We start from the raw sequence: 24,286 nt of genomic DNA, 5'->3' as shown, positions 1-24,286 counted from the left end.
GTTTTTGTCTATGTTCCTGTCTGCCACGGCAGTGATCAGTGACCTTGCAATTGTTCTAGAGCCATTTGGAGCTGTTTAGAAGTGGGAGGTGATTGCTGAAGTCTGAAGCAGAGACACAGAGATGCTCATGGTTTAAAGGTTGTGGTTCCTTCCTTACAGCAGGATTTTGTCTGTTAGATCAGTATGAGGAGGTGTTTTTTCTCTCAAATGTAACTGTTTTCACTGAAAATTAGGGAAAATCTCTTATCTCTCTTCTGTTGTGGTTTACTTATTTATATTGAATGTCTGGGCATTTTTAGCAGAATGTAGTTGATTCAAAGCTGAGAGCAGTGGGGGTTTCTGAACAGCTTCATTCTTGCTGACAGCTCTGCAAGATCTCAGAGGATGAGATGTTGTTTCACACATACTGGCTGTGAAATAAACTTGCTTAAGTGACATTTCAAGGGAAATCCCTAATACCCCCATGACTTCAGAGCTTTGAACTCAGTAACAGTTTTGCGTCAGAAGTGTGCTTTTTACTAACTGTGAATATTCATACTAGAAAAAATACACTTTATTTGATCAGCAGGAACTTCAGTCTGGCTGTTCTGCAGCAAGATGCTAAAACGGATTTTGGTGGTGACAATTCTTCTTTTACTATTTTTCACCAGATCATGGGCAGAAAGCCTAATTCAAGTGAACAGAGGGAAAGTACTGAGGATAGAGTGGCTTAGGATAGGGAAGATCATTGGGGCAATTATTCTGCCTGGGACCAGAATGTGGAAACTGGATTCCTTTGCTGTGCCTGTCATGCAATTGTGTTGACAGCCTGGGTTTGGGTAATTCTTAAGTGATGTGTTCCTTAGTTTGCAACTTTGTTGTGCTTCTAACCTACATTTGAATGTATCTGATGTTGAATAGGGCATCAAGGTGTGTTTTATAAAACAATTGTTGAAGTAACTTTTTCTTTTTTTACCCCCTATAGCACATGAGGACAGTGAGGAAGTAGTTGGCATCATGGGAGAAAATTTTACTTTTCCAGTACAAATAGACCGAAAAATAGTGGAAATTGTCTGGAAGAAAAACAAGGATAAAGTGGCTGAATGGGAAGAGCATAACAAACCGACATATTTTGGTCATCTCATCGACAGGAGTGTACTTATGGAGAATGGATCCTTGACTATAGTTAACTTGAAGAAGGATGATGCTGGCACATATGAGTTAGTGTACCGGGTAAATGTGGAAGATCACCAGTTAAACTTCAAACTCAATGTGTTAGGTAAGTACTGGAAGAACTGCATAAAAAATGTGAACCACTGTTCACTTTAAAATGTCTAGAAAGGGCATTGTGTATTTGTCAAGGAAGCAAACAGAAACAGAGGGGGCTGTTCTTTGTTTTTAAGTTGCTTAGTCACTGTGAACAAATTTTCAAAGGTGGCATCTCATTTGTGTGCCCATCATTACTGACCTTGGGATGGCTTCTAGAACGTGTGTAGGTGGCAAACTGCACTTTCAGGTAGACAATGAAACTTTTTGAGCAAGCTGACCAGGTAATCCCAGGCATTATATAGCTATTAAAGATATTCCTGTGGGCATATTACACATGCCTGAACATCCGTGGCATCATCCTGTGCAGATCTACTCAACCTCACCAGTAGTCTTTGGGAAATATATCTGACCAGTGTGTCTATTAGTCCTGCGGATGGTGGACCACAGGGATTCTTGGACTGGGAATGGGAGAACCACAAACAGGTGGTTTACAGGTCACTTTCAGAAATACATATCTCTCTTCAGGCATGTGTGCACTTACCCCCACACTTTTGTCTATGCACTCTCCTGCTGCTTTTGTTGCTCCAGCCCTTGTCCTGTGCTGAAATTCTATATAGTTTATAAAGTAATAACTAAAGTAATTAGAATGTTTTAGAAACTAGTAAAAGGAATTTAGAAACTAAAGTAATACAGAATGTTTTCTCTCTTTCTAGATTCCCTTCCAGAACCTAAAATAAGTTGCAACACCAGTGATGGTAAACTTGTATTAAACTGTACAGCAAATTTCCCGTGGCTTCTGAATTACACTTGGAAGCTCAGTAACAATCCACAGAGTTATCCAAACCAGGAGCTTTCCATCCCTTTGCAGAATGTTGATATTACCACCAATGCTACATGTATCATTAAATATTCACAAACAGAAAGGAGCTCTGAAATCTCTTTGATGCAATGCCTTCCAGAAGAAAAAGGTAACAAATGTGTCACATTGCAAACACAGGTCTGAGAGGTTTGTTTGGGAAGCAGCATGGCCTTTGTAAGGTTTCTCCTGACTTCCCAGGAAATTGAATTTAAAGAGTAAAAAGCATCAGAAGTGATTTGTCAGCTAAAAGTGTGTATAAAGTTTATGAAAAGTATGAGGATGACAGTTTGATCCCCCCAGAGGGATACTTTTTGCAGGGATCTCCACAGAACAAAACCTTTAGCTGTGACTTGATTGAGTAATAATAAAGATTAGAAGGTCTTAGAAGATCTCTTCTGAACCTTTTGACCTTATGTAATTAATGCTAGGAACTTGTCCTTTTTGTACTGCTCTCCATGAATTGGAGTGAAACTGTTCAGCCATTTCAAGTGAGTCATCTAGCAGCCATAAGATCAAATAATTTCTCATCTAGCATGTACGTGAGTCAATAAGCATAGTTCCTTTCTCCTTCATGGAGATGTATAAGATAGAAAAGAGAATTTTCCTCCTGTTGCTTATTGCTTTGGGGCAGCCTTCAGCTTGAGGCTTGAATTTTTAGGGTTTCTTTAAACAGAAAGTGAGAATATATTTGGAACCATCTGGTTTGTAGGGTGCCTAAGGCAGTCCCTAACTGACAAAAGTTCTCATTTCTGTGCAAAAGTAATTGTCATGATTTACTATTGCAGAATTCTTCCTTTACTGGAGAAACTTGTTAGATGTGAGGCATGTGGCAGGTTGACCATGGCTGGTTGCCAGGTGCCCTTCAGACTAATCTGTCACTTCCCCTCCTCTGTGGGGCAGGAAAGATAAAATGTGATAAAAGGCTTATAGGTTGAGGAGGCAAGGACAGAGAGAGATCATTTGGCCATTCCCATCACAGGCATAACAGACTCGACTTTGGGAAAATGAGTTTAATTTATTGCCAGTCAAAATTAGAGCAGCATGATGAGAAACAAGAGCCAATCTAAAACACCTCCCTGAAACCCCTCCTTTCTTCCCAGACTCAACTTCGCTCCCAATATCATTACCTGAGCAGGTCTCCCTGAGCAGCACAGGGGGATGGGGAATGGGGCTTGAGTCAGCTCATTATACGTGTCCTTCCTCCTCAGGGGCAGGCCTCCTCACACTCTCCCCTGAGCCAGTGTGGGGTCCCTCCCACAGGAGACAGTCTCCATGAACTTCTCCAATGAGTCCCTCCCACAGTTCTTCATGAGCTGTTCCAGTGTGGCTTCTCCACAGGGTCACAAGTCCTGCCAGAAAAGGTGTCCAGCGTGGGTTCCTCTCTCCATGAGGCCACAGGTCCTGCCAGGAGGCTGCTCCACTGTGGGCTTCCCATGAGGTCACAGCCTCCTTTGGGCACCCACATGTTCTGATGTGGAGACCTCCATGGGCTGAAGGGGAATCCTTGCTCCAGCACCTGCATCTTCTTCCACACTGACCTTGGTGTCTGTTGGGCAGATTCCCTCACATATTGTCACTCCCCTCTCACCCTTGCTGTTGTTGCCCAGCAGTTTTTCCCTTTTCTTAGAAGTGTTATCCCAGAGACACTAGTCACGCAGTCACTGATGGGCTCTGCCTTGACCAGCAGCAGATCCAGCTTGGCATTAGCTCTGTCTGACATGGGGCCAGTTTCTGGCACCTTCTCACAGAAACCATCAAAACCTTTCAGTGCAAACCCGATACAAGATATTTGAAATTTCATTTGTTTGAAATCTGGCTCAGCCTTTCACAGGCCAAGAACTGGAATAGCCATTACCTTTCAAGTGGTGATGTGCCTTCACTGAAATGAGGTACTTAACATGTAACTGTCCTGGAGATGGCTCAGGGTTTTGCTAATAACTGACTTTGGTGCATTAATTTATTGAGCTTACTTTTTTAAAAATAGCTATAAAGCATATTTGGGGTTGTAGCTCTACTGAACTAGTGTATCATACAGTTACTTTCTAACTAACCGGTATGATTTCTTTTTTTATTTATTTTTTTTTTTTAAAGGAGACCGTTCTCACAAACGACACAGAAGTATTCTCATTTCCCTCTTTATTGCATTTGTTATCCTAGTGGTAATCCTAGAATTCCTGCGCAGGAAAGGTATGCATAACACTTCTGAACTGAGCTTTATGTGCTTCCAGATTATACTCATCTCATGTTCTGTAGAATGTGTGAAAATTTCTGACCATCAAGTGTTTTGTAAAATCAGTAGAAGAAACAAATCCAATTTAGGCAAAAATGAATAGATTTGAAGGAAATAATGTACTGGACATTCTATCACTAGGAAACACTGCAGTTTGCATTTGCATAGTTCTCCTTCAGACTGGATGTTTGATTTACAGTGTGTTTCTACTTACCAAGTATTTGTAGCCTCTCCCATTCTTACCTCAGTGTGTTTTCACAGCCTTTTTTAAGAGCATTATAAACCTGGCCTCAAGATCACATTTACTGTTGGGCCAGGCTTCTACCAGATCTGAATATCATCTGCTGAGTCCAATCTGACAGCTTAGTGTGGTCAACTGATAAATGGAACCTTCTGTGCCTCCTGACAGCTTGTGTTGCCATCATCTTGGAGTTCTGTATTTGTTTTTCGACCCATGCCTACACTGGATTCAAGTATCTTTTTTGTAAATCTGACTGTTTAATCAGAAATAGTAATTATAGGCTGTCACTGTATCTTTTGCTGCCACATTTTTGGATTTCTATGTTAAATTGTCTTCTGATTTGAAAAAGAGTGGCACAACAACTTGTTGGAGAGAGTCCCAAACAGGAACTCTCTCCTTGTGTTGGAGAGAGTCCCAAACAGGAATATATTTCTTCACCCTATGCCTGCTCCGCATGGAAAATTCATGTTGACTTCCAGATGGGGCCACCACTTGGAGGTGGCTGCAGGGGGAAGACTACTGGGGGCATTTCCCATCTGGGAAGGACTGATTGATGATATTTTGATCAGGACATAAATAGATACATATTGCATGTGGACCTTTTGCTTTCCTGTTCATTGTCCATTTAGTTTCTTTTGGCATGGAATCATAAAATAAACTAGGTGGGAAGATATCTCTGGAAGTTTCATCCAACTTGCTGCTCAAAGCATGACCAACTTCAAAGCTAGATCAGGTTGCTTAAGGCCTTGTCCAGTCAAACTTTGAATAGTTCCAAGGGTGGGAATTTCCCAGCCTGTTTCAGCACGTGTTTAAATGCTGAATCACTCTTGTAGGGAAGGATATTTTCCTTATTTCTGTTAGGGATTGCCCTTTGGCAACTGATAGACATTGCCTGCTGTTTTTTTCTAGGAGGGGTTTCCTTTGTTGTCTGTAGTTAGTTGTAGACTGCAGTCAGCCATCATCCTCTTATCCTTCTTCTTGAGGCTGAACAAACCCAGTTCTCTCAGCACCTCCTTGCTCAGCTCCTGCCCCTAGACATCTTGGTGGACATTTGCTGGACTAATTTCAGAAAGATGGTGTTTTTACATTAATTGGCAGACTAAAACTGGAGAGAGTACTCCACATGTGGTGTCCCAAATATCGAATAGAGATGAGGAATTATTTGTGTTGATGGGCTGACTGCGATTCTGCTAACACAGCCCAGTATTTGGAAGCCTTCTACTGCAAGGGCGCATTTTTCTGTGTAGTGTTGAGCTTGTTCATGCTTTCAGGTCCTTTCCTGCAGAGCTGTTTCCTAGCCAGGCAGAGCCCAGCCCGTAATGGTCCATGGGGTGACTTAAAAGATTCAGGAATTTGCTTTTGAATAGCACATCTTTTCTGCCAGCATGTTTCTCTAGGTTGTTGAAGTCAGTTTGAGTGGCAAGCCTGCTTTCCAGCATGTCCCTTACTCTCCCCAGTTTGATATCATCTGCAAACTTTCTGAAAGTGCCTTCTGTGTCCTTGTTTAAGTTGGTGGTGTTAAACAACACTGCTCTTGGTGTTAACACACAAAGAACGTCACTCAAAACTGACCATCAGTTAGAATCAAAACAATTCAGTTAATTCCCTTGAAACAATAAGGGTCTGAACATGCAAGAAAACAAACCTGTTATACCTTAGTAGGATAAACATTGCACGGGTATAATCAAACAGCAGAAGTTTGCTGTTTTAAGTATAAGACATATAATGAGAAATTATTAAGCTCCACTTTAGATTAGATTAGATGTGTTCTGACTTGTTGTCACAGGAGACCCATTCTGTTGATCTCTCACTGACTGTCTTTCCCTAAAACCAGTATTTCATTTTTTGTTCTTCCTCCAAGTCAAGTATTCAGTTTCATGTTTTCAGTGAAGTGTATTATTTTTTTGGTTTGGGGGTTGAAGAGGGGGATGGAATGGATGGAGGCTGTCAGCAAGTTTCCAAAGGTGCGAAACTGTTTCTGAGTAATTTCTCCAATTATTCTATTTGTGTGCAGGTATAATTACATGTGGAATAAAAAGAAGGACTGCTCAGAATAACAGTCCAGTGAATGGCTCAGGTAAGATAGTGTCAGAAATGTGTGGAAATCAGACTGGTGCTTGGTCTGGGCTTGTCAGTTTCTATTCTGTGTCAGTGTAATCTTTCATTGGAGAGGTAAAGGAGTAAGTTTTCTGTGAGTGTAGTTATTTTTTCCAGGTCATTAATACATACTTTCTAAAACAAATAAATTTCTTTATAGGAGAACATGAGCAACTTTTCCCTGGGAACAGCCAACAACAATCTAATTCAGAGGGAGGTAAGAAACCTCTATTGGGGTATTAATGTTTCTAAACACCTGCTCTTGGTTGGAGCAGGGAGTCTGATTTGTTCCGACCCTTTTTTGCAGGGTCTGAGCTTTTGAATTGGTTTTCAAAGTGTGCACATGCAGAATCAAAATCTCACTTGAGGTCCAGTATTGGATGATTATAGGGACCTGCACCTAGTGAATGTGTTGGTGGGGCTGGCAAAGATACTGACAGTGAATGGCCTGAGATTTTCCTGGTCAGGAGCTGTCTTTGGAGGTGAAATACCTTTCTATGTACATATACATAGAAATACAATGGAGAACTGGGGCTGGCCTCAGGATGAGGGCTGGATGATTTTCCTGGTCAGGAGCTGTCTTTGGAGGTGAAATACCTTTCTAACAATGGAGAATTGGGGCTGGCCTCATGATGAGGGCTGGAAAAGTGCACACTGTAGGGCAATCTGTCGTTCCTCTCTTCCTCTCCAGATCTCTACCTGGGCTTCTGCTCTCCATTCTAATCTGTACTGAGGTGGGTTTTTTTTTGGCAGGGGGGGGGAGGTTGTTTGTTTGTTTTGTTTTTTGGGGTTTTTTTTTGTTTGGCTGTGGATTTTTTTGTCTTGTTTTTTTCTTATTATTTTGTTGGAATGTTTTGAGGTTTTTTTACTTACTTAATTTGCAGCAAGATTGCTCTGTTTTCTGGCTTCTTGTGTGTTGGGGAGTGGAAATCACTCCATATAGTGAGCAGCTAAGGAAGGGGGCAACTCCTTTTGTCTGTGCCCCTTTCATAGGGGTGAATTTGGCTATCATATTCTAGCTTTGACATATATGAATTTTTTTTTGCCAAGATTGTGGTCTGTTTTTAGGAACCAAACAAAATTAACCCCCGAGGCAGTCAAGCAGACTGGGGAGAGCAGGGCAAGATTCTTAAGGAATGTTCTGTTACCAGACCAAACAGTGTTTCAGTGGGGGATGGCCAGAGCTCCTGCCATCAGGTGGGAGGCTCAGTGGCCTCTTGGACTGTTCGGGTGTTGAGCTCACAGTGCCTTCATGTGGGTGCTCAGTCTGGTACCTTACATTTGTTAAAACTCTGGTTTCTAGCCCATGGTTCAGAGAGCCTGCTGAAGTTGAGACTATGGATGAATCTGAAAGTGAGAAAATTAGGAGTATGGGTAGGGAAAAAAACCCATTAAATCCCCCAAAAAATCTCATTTTGATACTGCACTTAAATTTGCTTTAGAATGGTTCTATTAAAGATTCTTTAAGGTCTGCAAAGAGCAAGGGTTGAAAGTTACAGTGTTTGTGCATCTACTTTTTTTACTTCATCTGTGTTGCACTTTCTCTTCTCAGCTATCTCTGGCTCTTTATGGCAGATCTGTGCAGCTTTACCAATAGATCTACATTGGCAAGACTTTTGTAAAGTTGTAGGCATAAATATAAACAATGTTGTCATGGTCTGGACCTTAAGTGGTTGCTGGAGGGAAGTTGAAGTTGAAATTAATTGTGAGTCCTTAAAGTGCCATAACATAGTGGTTCTCAGGAATATCTTTAAAAAGTGTTATAAGGAAGTTATCACTTTAAGGCTGAGTTGCATATTTTGCAGACTATTGTGCCACGTCCATACATGTTTCTGGAAAAGGATTTCTGTTTTCTTGCAGCTGCGTTTTCACACACTGTTCATTGTGAGAATGAAAACCCTGAAGCAGGTAACAAGTGAGATGGAGCCCTAAACCAGAGGAGTATGAAGGGGAAAAGTAATTTTGCACATGGCCTTCTGTAGTCCAAGCCATATTAGCATGTCCTGAGTACAGAGTTTGCCATTCCCTTGTTGGCCTAGAAGAACCTGTTGCTTTAGGAACGGTAAATGTTGATGGGTAGATCAGTAGAGGACAAATCAGAAAGACCTGGAGGCTGTGTTTGGTAATCAACACAGAGCAACACCTTCTTGGGGCTTTATCTTCCCTCTTGATATGATGAGAATGATGCTGCTTTTGCCATCTGTGGGGAAAAAACTAAACATGGAGGAAAGATAAGAGCCTCATCACCGATTTAGAGATGGGATACTTACCAGCTTGCAAAATTCATATTTGGGAGACACTTAATTCAGAAATGTGCTTCTCTATGGAGCAAAGCCTGCTGTATCTTCCACTTGCTTTATGCTTTAGGAAGGTCTATTGACTGCATTCATCAGGCAGTTAAGCAAAGCTCCAGTTTTGTTTTCTTAGTCCAGTCAGTGCAAATTTTAAGGAAGTTCTGGGACCTGTATTTTTTCTAGAAGTTCTTTTAACTCCAAAGGGCTAGTGAAATTCAACATTATTGTTCAACTCGAGAACAAATGGCAGTTTTTTCTCCAGTCTTTTGCACTAGTGATTCATTCACTCACTAACTCTTCCACCATTTCCACAAGTGGCTAATAATAAGGGATGGGAGAAGGCAGAAGTCTTTCCTATAAAGGAAAAAAATCACCAATTATGACAATAAGGAAAAAGAAACTCAAAAAAAATCAGAAGCCCCTAGGGTTTGCTGTTTATTCTCCCTGCATGGATTGTAATGGGTATGGAACAGCTTTCTTTCATCTGAAGAAACAGGGATTGTGTAGCTGATGGACAATGTGTGGTGCACTGCAGGACTGTGTCATCACTTGTGTAACTGTTTCCATATACATAGACATGGGTATAGGAAAAGGAGGCTTATTTTACACCTGAGTTAAAGCAGAAAGGAGGGAAACACACAGTTCAGGCAAGAGAGAAATCAGGTCCATAGATAAAGGTTGTGTATTTGGACATGAGATGCAGAATAGAATGGGAACATCAGACAGGGGAGTTAGTGCACCTCTGTGCAGGGCAGCCAGCAGCACCTGGGGAACAGGCAGCCACTGCTCTAGGGATGGGAAATAGCAGACAAAGCTATGATGTCCTCTGAAACGTGTGTGCAAAGCAATTTCAAGCAGGACTTTTACTGGTAGCACAGCAGTACTTAACGTGCAGAGGGGAAGGTGTGCTCTGAGCTCTGGGCTGCACAGAGCAGTGGCCTGTGCTGGGGAGGGGCAGAAGCAATGGGCTGTTGTTCTCTGATCTCTTTTCAGACAGACCATTGAATGAGAATGACAGGACCCTGAAAGACAAGCAGATAGTTAAGAATGGTGTAAATCAGGAAGGTAAGTGCCTGTTCTATGGAGCAGTCAGTGTTACTGACCCTGCAGGCAAACTGGCCATGATCCCTTCATAGAATCATAAAATCTGGTGAGTTGGAAAGGACACATCAGGATTGACTCCAGTTCCTGCCCTTCAGATGACACCCTAAAAATCACACCATATCCCTTGAGAGTGTTGTTCAAATGCTCCTTGAATTCTGTTAGGCTTGGCGCTGTGACCACTTTCCTGGGGAGCCTGTTCTGGTGCCCAAGCAGCCTCTGGGAGAAAGAACCTTTTCTTGATATCTGGCCTAAAGCTCCCCTGACTCAGCTTCCTCTAGTACTGTAACTGGTCATGAGATGAGGAGATCGTACCTGTCTCTCCTCTTCCCCACACAAGGAAGTTGTGGGCTGTGGTGAGGTCTCTCTTCAGTCTCCTCAAGGCCACTGGTCATGAGATGAGGAGATCGTACCTGTCTCTCCTCTTCCCCACACGAGGAAGTTGTGGACTGTGGTGAGGTGTCTCTTCAGTCTCCTCAAGGCTGAACAGAACAAGTGACCTCAGCCCCTCCTCAATAAGGCTTCCCCTCCTTTCACCATCCTCATGGCCCTCCTTTGGATGCTTTCCAGGAGCCTTTCTATATTGTGCATGCACGCAGTAACCGTGCAGATGGCCATGATATGAATGAAGGAGGTAAGTGCCTGGACTGTGGAGCACTCTTTGTTCAGTGTGACTTTTGCCTAATGCCACCTAAGGGGTGGCACCCCGGGCACTGAGTTCTGCCTGTGCTTGGCCTTTACAGGGTGGGTGAGGGATTGTGAAAGCAGTGCAGATCAGGAATGGAGGAGAGAAGGGAGGTGTTGGATGGTGATCCCATGGGAGCGAAGCATGTTGGTCAGGGTTACTATTGTTGCCAAACAAATGGTCCAAATCCCAGTCAATGTTCTTGATGCATCTGGGGCAGAGAGGCAGAGTGTTGTGAGGTCCAGGATTGTCTGAGTATTGCCTTTGTCCTTGCAGAAGTGACCCAGGAGGCAGAAGGTGAAAATGGGGGGCACCCGGTCAACTCTTCCAGCTGCACTGAAGAAGGTATGTGAGGGTGAAGCTCTGTCCTGGGAGAGTGTGCTGACTGACACAGAGGCTGACTGAATTGATGTTCCTTTCTTGGAAAAAAAAAAAGGAAAAATGTCATTTTGTCTGTTATACAGTCCTTACTTGAGTGGTGTAACTGTGGGCCTCCCATACTAATTTCTAATTTTTGTATTGCAGGTAAGTGGTCACCAATCCTTTTGTGATTGTCTGCCACATCAGTAAAATACTTCGAACATGCACACCAAATTTATGTGTATTTATAAGTTATATATAATTATTATCCTATTCAAGTATGACATACATTATAAAATGTGCACAAAAATTTTTTTAAAAATTATAATGATGAAGTAAATAGTACTTTTATTTTTAAAATTTTATTACTGCTGCAGAATTATGTTTTTAATGGACTGCCTTGTGCACGTCCTCTTTCGAGTCTGCTGGTGCAGATAATCCATTTAAACATTCTCAAAATGCACAGCAGTGTGAAAGCAAGTGGCACCTTACTGCTGCAGTTTTTTGTTTTACCAAGTTTGCCACTTCTGTTGAATTACCAACCAAGCAATTGTGTCTATAAATTCTGGTATTTGCTGAAGATAATGCTGAAAAGAAGGGTGAAAAAATCTCCGAATATGAGAAAACATGGATGAGTGGGAAGGTGGGAGAGAGTATAAAAAAACAGACTCTGTGATGCAGACAAAACTGCTGATGAACCTGTCATGAAACCAGGAAACGGACATGGAACAGTCTGCAGAGGAAGGTGTGGTGTGTCGTAAGAACTGAGTCAGATCCTGTTAGTTGACAATGAGTAATACTGAAAGCCAAATGAAGTAACTCAGTGTATTATTCCTGGGCCACGTGATGTGCTGCTTTGCTGGGCTAACCAACTGTGCTCCTGCATCACCCTTAAAGGTTTAACATCTGAAGCTGGTCTGGTTGTTATGTCATGCTGAGGCACCAGATGCAGCTGTGCTTGCTTCAGTTCTGTTTGCAAGCTGTGTGAGAACAGAACATTTCGTGTGTTCTGGCGGTAGGTGGGGTGATGAAAACTGATGCTTATCCCTCAAGCTATAAAGTGACAGAACCCTATTTCATATTCAGACCCTCTCACTCCACAGACATGAGGAAATAGCAAACAAACACGCACACACACAACTGGCTTTTTGATCATGTTCTTTAGTATCATCACTAAGGTAAAGCAGTAAACCTGCTTGGATTTTAAACACATGAATCATAAAAATACTTCAAGCCTACCCAGGGACCTTATGAAAATCAGGCTAGGGACAGCTTTCTTTTTGTTATCACCTACAGAGTTGTGTACCATATGTCACCATACTTTGCTCTCCTAGACCATCTCCTGACATCTTGTCCTGGAGTGATGCTGAGCTAGAGATTAGTTGAAGGGACAGGAAGTGCTATCAAAATCAGAGCAAAGACCAAAGGGCATTTTGTCCTGGCTCATCCAGGTGGCTCCCCTTGTAGAGTTGCTATGTGTGCAACAAGGTGGAAACACCAGTGTAAGTGGGGTTGTGGGTGCTTTGCTGGAAACCAGCCTGGTTAGAGGCTGATGCATAGCTCCCCTTGTAGAGTTGCTATGTGTGCAACAAGGTGGAAACACCAGTGTAAGTGGGCTTGTGGGTGCTTTGTTGGAAACCTGGTTAGAGGCTGATGGATGTTTCATGTGATGAGTTAGGCTGGGCATGTAGTCTTGAACTTCCTACACTGTAACTTCCCTTGGCCTTCAGTATTCCTGTCAAATAAGAGCTGTATTTTCAATCCTCAAAAGAGAAAACTCCAAAAGCACCTGGAATTACTGTGTGGAAGAAATAGCAGCAGCAACATATGCATGTGTGATGCACAGCTGATATTGAGATTATAGGCATAAAATATTTGAAAGGAAGTGGTGTCTTAATTGCCTGATTATGTGATCCAAAGTCATGGAGTCAGAACAACTTCACAGGTTACCAGCTGCTTAGCAGGTGGCTGGTAGTAAGTAATAAATGTTCTAAAAGTGGTCCAGTTGGAATGTGCCTAATCATAAAGAGGTAATTTGGGTAAAATGTTTAGGGGCCATCAGATACCATTGGTCGTGTACCTGCTCTGACTGGATTGTTATGAGTCATGTGACAGTGTCTTGGTGCATCTTCACAACACCTCATTAGTATCTAAAGCCTGCAATATTCTCATGTACCTAGTTCAGTTTCTAGAAGAAAAGACCTAGTAATTTACCAGCGTGTTTTTCCTATTCTTTTGTTTCAGATCTTAAAGCATAAGCAAATAATTGCTTTGTTGCTCAAACAAATATGGAAGAAAAGTGGTAGAATTCAGTGATGAAGTAGGTGCTACCTTTTCACTTGAAGGGCTTCCACAAGCAATGAAGTTGTCAGAGCTGCATCAATAAGCCCCTTGAAGACAGGCTGAACTGTTTCCAGTGTTTATTTTTCTTCTTCAGGAAAGACAACCTCCTTTCCTAGTGTTACTATGTGAAGACAAATAGCATAAATCATGGACAAAACATGGAACAGTGTTTTATGTATGGTTTTATGTATGGTTTTAACAAGCCATATGTTTTGTTATGGTTTGTTATATAGTGTGTTTTATGGGGTTTTTTTTACTAACACACTAAAACCTCTTTGTAGTTAATATTTAGAGATTCACAAAGTTTTATATATTTGCATGAATGTTGTCAAATCAAAAAATGATCGGTTTTCACTTTTTTTATCAGTGCCTTTTTACAGTCAGAAAAAAAACTTCATCATTCAGCAGGCCAGATGGGTTTGCACTGGGAAGTTTGCATTTTCTAGTCTTGGTTCTGGACAAGCAGGCCAGATGGGTTTGCACTGGGAAGTTTGCATTTTCTATGCAAACTATGTCCTAGATTTCCCAGGTGCCTGGTAAATGGATCATCTCCTGACAGTGGTTCATTCTGTGATAAAACTACATTTCAGCTTGGTGCACTGGAACAAAGATGTTATTAACAACAGGTTTGGGCTTTTCCTAAAGCTTTTTATATTTTTTGAACTTTTAGGACTTTTAAGCCTTTCCTCTTCATATTTTTCTACTTACTCCTAGGAAATAATAGTATGTTTTTAAGTTCTTGAGACTAGAACAAAAACTTGAAAACTGAGGTCGTGTTATATAATGAAGTCTAGAAGGAATGAAAAAGAAAAACGCCATGCATTAGTATCTTCAGAACATCAAGCTATGGAGTGTTTTTCATTATGTTTACATGCTGACTGTTTAAGAAATTTGAAAGCCAGTTTGGTTCATTTTGAACATGGTATGTGTAAAGAATCATGAAGGTTTGACACTGGTAACTGAAGATCAGAATCTTCAGCTTTCCCCTTGTTTCGACTTTTGCCCTTTCCACTCCCACAGCTTCTTCTTCTATTTGCAGCTGTACTGCATGAGTGTACAGCTTGTATACTGTAAACTGTACAAATGTTCAAAAGTCTCTTTTGGTAGGACTAGACCTTTTATGTCTACTGTTCTCTGTAAATGTAATTTATTAAAAAATATTTAAGATGTAAAAAAACCTTGTCTTTTTGTAATATATGCATGCATTTTTTTATTTAACCTTAAAAGTTACTAACTGATCCACAAGCAAAACGATGTATTTTATACAGGTTTTTTATTTTTTTGTTTGATTGCTGGGTTTTGGGGATCACTATTCCTGAGCCAAGTGTCCTTATCCATTCCACCTTCAATAAATTTATCAGGATAATGCTGTCTGCTTCTCAATAACTTTTTAACAAGTCTCCACACAAATATATCCTTTGTTGTAGTTATCATGGTAAAAGCAAACCTGTAGCTTGTTTGCCTGCTTGGGCAAAGCCTTCTTTTCTGTTATTAATGTGAGAAATTATAGTAAAAAATGTTGGTAGAACTGGGTGAAACTAGTTCCAGAAACTATACCAGTTTGTGTCATGGTCTCCATTCATCCCATGCAATTTCATACTAAACAACACAGAAAGGTCTCATATAGTGTGGTTTTGAAAATTCTTTGACAGCTGGTATAACTAACATTGTTTCCAAAGCAAGAAGAACAGTCTTCAAAAATAGTAGGCGGTTGTCGTTAATTAACCTCAGTTGCTGGAAGTCTTCAGAATAGTTCGTGGAATTTTGGAGCTTGATCAGAAGTAGAAAAACCCATTTACATGGCAGGCTGACATAAGACCAAGAACTACAGGCCCTACAGTCTCTCACTGCCAGCTTTCACCCTTTTACCTTGCACAGGTTCTTCTGTGCATGAGAAACTTCTGGTAGAACAGCAAACCACAGTTTTCAAAGCAACAGTGAAGCTTTTTTGTTAATTGCTCTTGTTGTTTCTTTGGTTTTATGAGGGGTAGATTTTGGGGTTTTTTTCCTATAAGGATGTGAAGTCATACATTTGTGAGAATAAATTCACCTGATCTCCTGCTGGTTTTGGTGACAGTATTTGCAGTGCCATTTCCTGCATTCTTCTCTTCAAATGTCCTCGCAGTAACTAAATAAGAATAAACTTTGTTTTGCTGTGAAAAGCTTCTGTCCAATCTTACTTGACAGTGAATGGAAAAACAGGCAGTTTTCAATAGCAGAGAGTAGAAGCTCACTTGCAACACAGTTACTTCTGGCCTGTGAAAAACTTGAACCCAGGAAATGCTGACTGTATTTCAGGAAGTGAGCCTGCCCTCCAACATCCTTGATGCTGGTAGTAAGACCTGTGTTTGTTAATAAGCAAACTCAGAGTGTGTAGAGGCTGCTGTTAAGTACTTGTGCTCCTAAGACATAGCCTGACTGATTCCTTGGTCCTGACTCTCCTTGCTTTATGCCAGCTTTAACCTTTGAAAGCAGTGACTACAGAAGATGTTGTTCCTAATTAATCCCAGAATAAATGAGATCAGAGCTCGATATCTGCTGTAGAGCTGAAAGTGTGGATTTTGGTCACAAAACTCATGCCACAGTTGTGCAGGCAGCTTCGTGTTGTGCTGACATGCCCAACTTTCAGTTTTTTGCAAACACACTGTGCTGGATCTCTCTGTGCTGGTTGAAAAGTTGCATCTCATGCATCAGACTGGCTGTGCGAACGTTGGGAACAATCTCTTACAGATTCCAATGTGAAAGCAGTCCTGTGAGTTGAGACAGCCTTCATCAGTGCCTAAGAGATAGCTTCATATGGAGCTGCACAAGCAGAGATGAGAGGGTTGGCTTCCAGGAGCAGGACTGCAGCAAAAGCTTGGGACAGCAGGAACGCCAGCAGGCAGCGTGGCTGCCTTGTGAGCTGACTTGTATCTGTGCCTTAAATCCAGGGACTGATTACGCCTGGCAAACTGCAAGGAGGTGACACACGCCATGTGTGGCATCCTGCTGCTGGAATACAGGTTTGCAATCCTCTTCAAGCAGTAGCAGCCTAATTTGGGGACACCCAAAGCAAAAGGGCGAGGTGGGCATGTGTGCTTGACCACATCTGTGTGCAGTTTGAACTGTGGGGCAGGTACAAGGACATGAAACATTTCTAGGGACCCTAAGGAGCATGTAGCAAAATTCTGAGGAACTTTGCCTTAGGCATGACCTCAAGGGAATTTTCCTCCTTAAAAGGTGGTGAGTAGGGTTAATTGTGGGGCACCATGTTGGCCAGTGTGGCTTAACAAGTACAGTCATGGGAGAAACCAGTGTATCCTGTGCTCAAGGACACATTTAAATTTCTTATCTATGAAGTTTCATATGAAAAATGCACCTGCTTCTTCATCCCTGTTGGATATCTGAGAATATGCTTGTGGGTCACAAAGCTTATCAACTTTTTCTATCAGCTGTGCCTCTCTACCTAGAAAAAAAATAATTCCTAGCCTTATAAATGGCAAGTTTCTTTCCAATTTAAAATGTGTTTTGCTCTTCTATCATATACCCAGTTACATTTGTCTTTATATTGCTTTTCACTGGGGAGTATCAGTGCACTTCAAGTATGTAGTTTGGATTCTCTTTTGCTTCCTGGGGAAGAGAGGGGAGAAGAGAGTGTAGAGTTGGAGCAGAAAGATGGAATGTAAATGAACAGAACAATCAGTGATTGGTGGGGGTAAGTGCAAAAAAGGTCCAGAAATTCTGTGTAGAGTAACACAAAATAGACAATTTTAGGGCTACAAACATAAATTAATTCCAGAATAACCTTTTTTAGTGCTGGCCTTGTACTGCAATAAGCTGTGTCTTGCAGTCCTGGCAACAGATATCGGCATTTTCCACTGATATCGGCATTTTCCTCTAGGTCCAATTGAGAATTACATTTTCAGATGTTTCACTTCCAGTTGCAAGTGCTCAGTTTTAAGTAAATGTTAAGCTAAACTAAACAACTAATTTAACTAAACTAATCACCTTGATGGTGGTGTCTCAGAAAGACAACGCTTGAAAAAGAGGCAAGAAGATTTAAGTGCCAGAATGGCAGCCTGAAGCTCTGTGTGTCTGGGTGACGTTGCTCTGAAGGGGCAGGACTTAGATCCAGCAGTGCAGGAAATTATTCCCAGCTTCCCTCTGCTGTGTGGAGTGTGAAGTTTCCCAAGGAAGGCTATTGATTAGGAGGGAGAGAAAAAGGCTCCTTGAGATTAATCACCTATGGATTAGCTGTTTTGCATTAAGAGCTGTAGGAGGCAGGTTGCTTCCCACTTAATGGGCATTTGGTGACACTGGGGGTGATATGCCATGTGGGATGGTTGGTTGTAGATGTTTGCAAGGGCCAATATAGTTGGGTTTTTTCCTAGAGAAATTAGAAATTGGTGAGACGTTCAATATTTTAACTTATCTTTAGGACATCTGAAAGAAGGGCCTGTATGCCTGGGGAATTGATCTCACCAACATAAACAGAATTTAGGGTAATGCAAAGCCAGCAGGCATGATGGGCCAAAGCTTGGATTTAATAAGAAAACTGTAAGGACCTGGCTGTGGGACTTTGAGGTTGAGAGCCAGCCCACAGGGATGGGGGACTCGTTCCCTCTGAAAAGATGTTTTGACTCAGGGATGCTGCAGATCACATCTCCCTTTATATCTACTCTGAAGTGCGCCAGGGTCCTGGGAAAAGCTGCACTGGCTTCCAGTGGTGTGGACCTGCTTGGTTCCTGTGGCCAACCTAACGGGGAAAAAGGTCATGGGAAACAATACCTAATTTGGGATCACTGTTACATGATCTCTAAGTAAACAACCGTATGGAATGCAGTCAGACTACAGTTCTCAGGCTCCATCATGGTTCTGAACTATAAGTTTTGCTGAACGGCACTGATTAAGTATGAAAGTCCTCTGGTCAACTTTGGAATATATTAACCTGAATTCATAATATGCTTTTTCTAATCACTACAGTGTCACAGTGGTAACATGCGTATGGTGATTCGGAACATTGTAATCACTAGTAATATGCTCCACATTAATAATTATTCATTATCTGTTGTTTTTCACTTCTGTCTTTCTGAAGCCAAATAAATTAGGACAGAAGTTCGATGCAGTGGCAAAGTCAAACACTGAAAGACTAGAGATTGCTGAATTCAGTATTTTCTGTAGTCTTCCCTTATTCTTCCAGTTCCCAAAATAGACTTTTATTTTCAGCAGATTCCTGTTGTTGATAGAAGAATTATCTGCTTCAAGATTTCATTTGATTTTTTTACATTAACTTTGTGTAACCCACAAGCTTTTGTGCAAACCCGAGATGCACTTTTAAGTAAGTCACTTTCTTTCAGATGTTTTTGAGTTATAAGGTCCACATCATAGCCTCTGACCATTTCCCAAGCTGGACGAGTGGATGTGGGGAGAGGGTCCTTTCATCTTCTGAGACAGTAGGACAGCTCAAATTTGTGCAGTTGTCAATTCACCACAGACATTTGGCCAGTGTTTACCTTAAATACATATTCAGCTGAAAGTTTTGGTTTATGTACAGCATGGGGGAGCTCAAACAGAGGTACAGATAACATCCAGTTCTTCTTCAGAAAGGCATTTAGCAGCCTTATTGTTGCTGTTGTCTGCCTGCCCACTTCCCACCTATATCTGCCCTGCTCATGTTGAGGATGTAAAATGTCAAACTGACAGTTCAAGCGTAGCAAAACAGCAAAAAAATGTGAGTAATGAGAAATCTCTACCTGAGGCTGCCCCACCTGCCATCATTGGAAAAGCATGGGTCCAAGAGAGAGTTTGCTGTACTATCTCAGCCCCTGGAAGACCCATGAAGTTGGATGCAACTCTCTGCCATTACCAACCTTAGCCATTTTAAACTCCTGCCTTAGGAGTAGAGCTCTGTGTCTGTGTGTATGGAGAGGTGTGTGTCATTATCTGGAAGAAATGTGGCTTGGGGGGACATAATTCCAATCTTCTGAGAGAACTCTATTTTCCCTCATAATATAAGTTCAGGAATTACAAGGTACACTACCTATTTTCTTTTGTTCGTATCTAAATTGTCTCCAGATCCTCAGGATAAGGATGAATTCCAGTTTAATACCTTGTTATACACGTGTGACAGTGACATAAGAGTGCTACATTATATCTCTGGGTATAATTACTTTCTAATTTCAATTTTTTGTATTTTTCTATTTGTAAGCATGCAAGACACTACCTCTGTGATCGGAGCTGTTTCACCCACAGTATCATTTCTTTGACCAGCATGACATAAGGACAGTAAAAGAACAGTGGCTTTGGCAGCTGTTTCACTCAGCCTGTGCAAGTGGCATTGTTGCTGTTTTGAGCATGTTTCTGTATGGCAATGGTCTGTAAAATTTTGGCCTTTTCAAAAGGCCTAAGTGATGCGAAGTGCCTTTTGTTCTCAGCATCCAACACCAAACAGGTTAAGGATCTTGTTGAGATGACACTGTTGAGAAGCTGAACTTTTACGGGGAATTGCATTATCAAGATAACATCAGTTATACAAAAAATAATAAAAAGTCATCAATTACATTGTGATTGGCTTGAAAATCATAAAACTGTAAAGGGAAGAAACAGTGTGGGGACATCAGTTATACAAAAAATAATAAAAAGTCATCAATTACATTGTGATTGGCTTGAAAATCATAAAACCTTAATGAGTAAAGAGAAGAAACAGTGTGGGGCTGGAGATCTGATAGAAGTAAATACCAGACCTAATTTTGTGAATTAGGACAGCTTGTTTGCAGCATGTGGGAACTTGGATGGCAGATTCTGGCAGAAGCACAGCAGAGCTGGACATGCTCCTCTTCCCTAGAAATGGTTTCCTGAACTTGACTGCAATTTTGTCCACTGTGGAAATATTTCCAAGTGCTTCTGATATGACTGGCCAGCAGGCACCGCTCTAAGATCAGCAATTGCTTGGCTGCTGTAGCACTCGACAAAGAGCCGTCACAATCCCTTCCAGTTTCCTCTAATGGGGGAATGGTGTCCTGATAGCTCAAGGCACCAGTCTGGAGTGTATTTACCTCTCCCTGACATAGGGAAGGGGTTGCCATAAGATTTACACTTGGTTACTGCAGGCAGTTCTTGGACTTCTGGGTTTCAGGATACATAGAGATAGCAATGAAGCATTGCTGGCAGGTAGTTGGACAGGAGGGATGTAATTTTAACAGATTATTATTTAATGCTCTGTGCTTGGAGGTTTCTGGAGGAGCTATCTGCAAAGAACTGGAAAAACAGATTTCCTGAGGAAAGGCTTCTGCTTCCTGAATTGGATTTAAGCCCCTGAAATACTCAGTGGCTTACAACAAAATGCCCTTGTGCAAACGTGGTCTGTCTACTCCTTAGACACATCTAGACAGGACCTGTTCAACTGCACTTCTTTCAATACAGCTGCAACACCCCCCAGCATCCTGTGTCCCCCTTCCGCCCCTCACTGCCCTTCCCTCCATCCTCTGGTCACACAGGTTCTGATCCCAGCCTGTTAAAGCAGTGCAAAGCCTGAATACTGCAGACTAGCTCTAATTAAACCTCCCATCTGCAGAGGTAGTTTAAACAGGTACAGCTGGAACTGACTGAATTTTTCCTTTACTGCCTTCTGGGATTAGACCAGAGCAGGGATCCTGCTGCCTCCCTGGAACAGAGAGGGGAGGGAGCTGTGTAGGAAGAGGGCAGAGAAGAGGCAGCTTTGTCACCATCTGAGTGACCTTTCTGCTTTTTGGATTGAAGTGGGACCATTTCCTCTGTGTGCTGACATTTGCTCCAGCCCTGTCCTTCTGTCGCTTTCTCCATCTCCGCTTCACTTTTTAATTGCCTTTTGTTTTACTGGTTTACTCCACCCATACCCATGCTCCTTCCCTTCAACTTCTCTCCAGGGATTCCTCTACATGAATCTGGCCAACACAGCAGGCAGAGAAAGGACAGCCATTGATCTGCTTTTCTTACCCAGTTCTCCTCATTCCTCTATGTTGGGTCTGTCCTCTTTGACATCTCAGGCCACTTAAGGCTTCTGCTTGAGAAGGAAAAACAGAGGTGCGAGGATCTGTTTCTTTTTTCCCCTCTTCTTCTTGCTCTGCAGATCTCCTGGGGTACTCAAGAGTTTGACCTCTGTGGATTCTCACACCCTGTCTGGAGCTGCAGGAAAATCAACTCTTGAATAGCACGTAATTTCTTACTGATATTTTGTGCGTCATTTTGTTACTGTGTTTATGCAGTTGTTGCTTGCAAACAGCACGTTGTGCGTTTGGCTTGATCTCCTCTCCCCTCTCCTCTTCTCCACCCCGTTCTCACCCTCTTGTCTTTGTTTGGTCCTAGTTTTTCATGATCTAGACAGACTGGAGACTTCTAGGCTCCAGAAGACCTGCATTTGTAATGTAAGAAAACAAGTGGAAAAACTCTTAATCTTTTTCCATTGGACTGAAATCCTACAGGCTCCTTAATCTATTACAAAGTCACATAAAGGGCATAGGCAGCTTTTTTTTTTTTTTTTTGGAGGTCATCTTTAAGGGGGGCGAGGGGTGGAGCAGAGACAATTCAGTTGATAAATCAAGAAACCAAGAGATAGGATTCCTGATTTCTGCTCTTGGAAATCTTTTGCCACTTGTTGGCTGTCTCACTCAGAGCTTGTTATTTTTTTTTTGTCAAAGTTTACCTGCTGTTAAAGAATAGCTGTTGCACTTGCCTGCAGGAGGTGATTATGGAAAAGGTAACATTTCCCTTAACGGCTGAGCTGCGGTCGATTTAATTTGCAGTTTGTTATGAAATGGTAGGTATTGTTTTACCTCTCTTCATCCCCAGGCTGGGAGAACGGGCACAGAGAGTTCCAGAGATAAATGGTGTGCTAAATAATTACAGGCCTGGTTCCCAGGGATGGTTTGAGGATTAATGGCTGTTTGTACAGCACTTCAAGATCCTTAGCTGAAATCTGCTTTGAACTCTGGGGCATTTCAGGCTGCAGGTGATGGGTACCCCCAGGCTCTGGCAGAGGCCAGTACTCAGAGTATATCACATCTTTTGAAGTAGACATGCATCTCCAGGGATGTGGCTGTGCTCCTATGTAGAATGGGAAGGTGACAAGGAGGACCTGTCCCTTCAGGCTCATTTCTTTTAAGCAGATGAGGCTGCTTGAAAGAGGGACTTGAGCATAAACCCATTCAGTGAATGCTTCTCTAGCCATCTTCCTGGTCTGTGTTGATTAACAGTGTCCCAGCTGGTAAGAAGAAGTCAGTGCTCAGCTGTCATGGATATAAGAAGCAAACAGCTTGAGTTGCCTTCTGATGCCAACCAGGTCTTTTCTCTTCAGGACCCCATGGGTTTGCATTAAGCCAGAACACTGCATTTCAAGTCTTTGGGGCTAATATTCCATGAATAACCATAACTTCTCTAGGCTGGGACATTTTCTGTCATTATCACAAATGAGGAAACTTTTCTGTCAGGTGCTTGCAAAGTGTTGGAGTGCCAGCCTGGCTTTTACACTTCCGTAGAAGGAAGTCCTGAGAGCATTGCTTTCTAATCTTGCAGCAGAGGTTTTCAAAGGGGAGGCTGTACTGTGGGAAGCAGTGGAAGATTAAAATGGATCCAGCCAGTTTGCACTTGTTTGACTGCAGAAGCAGCCATCAAAGGCCAGGCACTTGGAGAAAGTTCTCCCTATCCTGTGGGAGGAGCACATACATTTGGGAAGGTCCTTGAGTGCAGCAGCCACCACAGGTACAGGTGGGAAGAATCTCCCTGTGCCACAGGAGTCCCTCAGGGTGGTGCAGGGAGTTCAGTGCTCCCAGCATGGTTCTAAGCAGCAGATGGTGGTGCTATGTGACAAGGCTCTTGTGGCACTGAGGTACAGGGACTGTGTCCCTGCAGTGACCGTGGGGAAATGGGACAGGACACGTTACGGCTGGGGAGTCTGCACTGAACAGGTGCAAGGAGTCCATCCCAAATCCTTTGCTACTCATCTCATAATGAAGAGGAGGGGAGAACAGCTCACCTTATGTATCAGGGACCTCACCAGCGTTATTATTGTCCTTCTAGTTATGGAGAATATGCTGGGGAACAGATATGTCATCTGATCTTTGTCCACACTTTTTTTTTTTCTTCTCTTATAAAGAGTTGAGTCCTGATTACAGCCAATGCAAATAAAAGTGTTGGTTCCCACCACCCCTGCCTCTGGAGAGCAGCATACTGGAGAGGAATGAAGGGCCATGGGAATAATAAGCATTATGTTATTATGGAGACAGAGTGAGGACAGAGGAGGAACACGAGAAAAATGCTAGGATAAGACCACACAGACGGTGCTTATGTTGGGGAGAACAAACCCAAAGAGTCTTCAGGAGACAAATAGATAGGAGAAGAGGAAGAAAGATGGAAACAGGAGTCTGAGCAAGACAGGCAAGGAATGACAGAGCCACCTTCTCCCAGTTTATCCAGAGAGTGGCAGGAGCAGACCTGGGGCTCTTCATCTGTGAAAAAAACAGTTTTCTGCACACCATTCTCCCATTTTCCTGAAATCTCTGCTTTTGCTCCTCCAGGCAACCATTAATCTAATATTAAGCCCCTTAACCTCTCTAATTGTTCCCTTTCAGTGTCAGCTGGTTTCCTATTAACCTTTCAATCTCTCAGTAATGCAGTTACTTCTGACTCCAGCCAGACCCAGCTCTAAAGCTTTACCTCCGGCAGTGAATTTTCCAAGCTTTCACTTTTTTTTTTCTCTTTCTTTCGGTAATGATTATTACTGCTGTTAAGAAGCCAGTTTGAACCAGCCTCTAAGTGCACGAGGCTGAACCAGTTGGAGTCTATAAATAGCCCTTCACTAACCTTGTACCTTATT

At 42.2% G+C, this 24,286-nt stretch overlaps 1 protein-coding gene across 3 annotated transcripts in view; it reads left to right on the top strand.

Moving 5' to 3' along the window:
* The window catches only part of CD58 (CD58 molecule), a 36,655-nt gene that overhangs the window by 8,325 nt on the left and 4,044 nt on the right, over window positions 1–24,286 (top strand). Inside the window, exons 2-10 of one of the 3 annotated variants that reach the window (XM_039717919.1) lie at window positions 965–1,258; window positions 1,962–2,216; window positions 4,199–4,294; window positions 6,593–6,655; window positions 6,836–6,892; window positions 8,536–8,583; window positions 9,963–10,034; window positions 11,032–11,100; window positions 13,360–13,914. In XM_039717919.1, the coding sequence (XP_039573853.1) occupies window positions 965–1,258; window positions 1,962–2,216; window positions 4,199–4,294; window positions 6,593–6,655; window positions 6,836–6,892; window positions 8,536–8,583; window positions 9,963–10,034; window positions 11,032–11,100; window positions 13,360–13,373 (968 nt within the window). In that variant the 3' untranslated portion in view covers window positions 13,374–13,914. Of the gene's footprint in view, window positions 1–964; window positions 1,259–1,961; window positions 2,217–4,198; window positions 4,295–6,592; window positions 6,656–6,835; window positions 6,893–8,535; window positions 8,584–9,962; window positions 10,035–11,031; window positions 11,101–13,359; window positions 13,915–24,286 lie in introns of those variants that run through there. The other 2 variants (XM_039717918.1, XM_039717920.1) reach the window with 2 other exon arrangements.

This window comes from Passer montanus, unplaced genomic scaffold (assembly GCF_014805655.1).
Source record: "Passer montanus isolate IOZ18808 unplaced genomic scaffold, ASM1480565v1 scaffold39, whole genome shotgun sequence".
Lineage (NCBI taxonomy): Eukaryota > Metazoa > Chordata > Aves > Passeriformes > Passeridae > Passer > Passer montanus.
The sequence above is the reverse complement of the archived record's forward strand: the minus strand, read 5'-3'. Positions and strand labels throughout refer to the sequence as shown.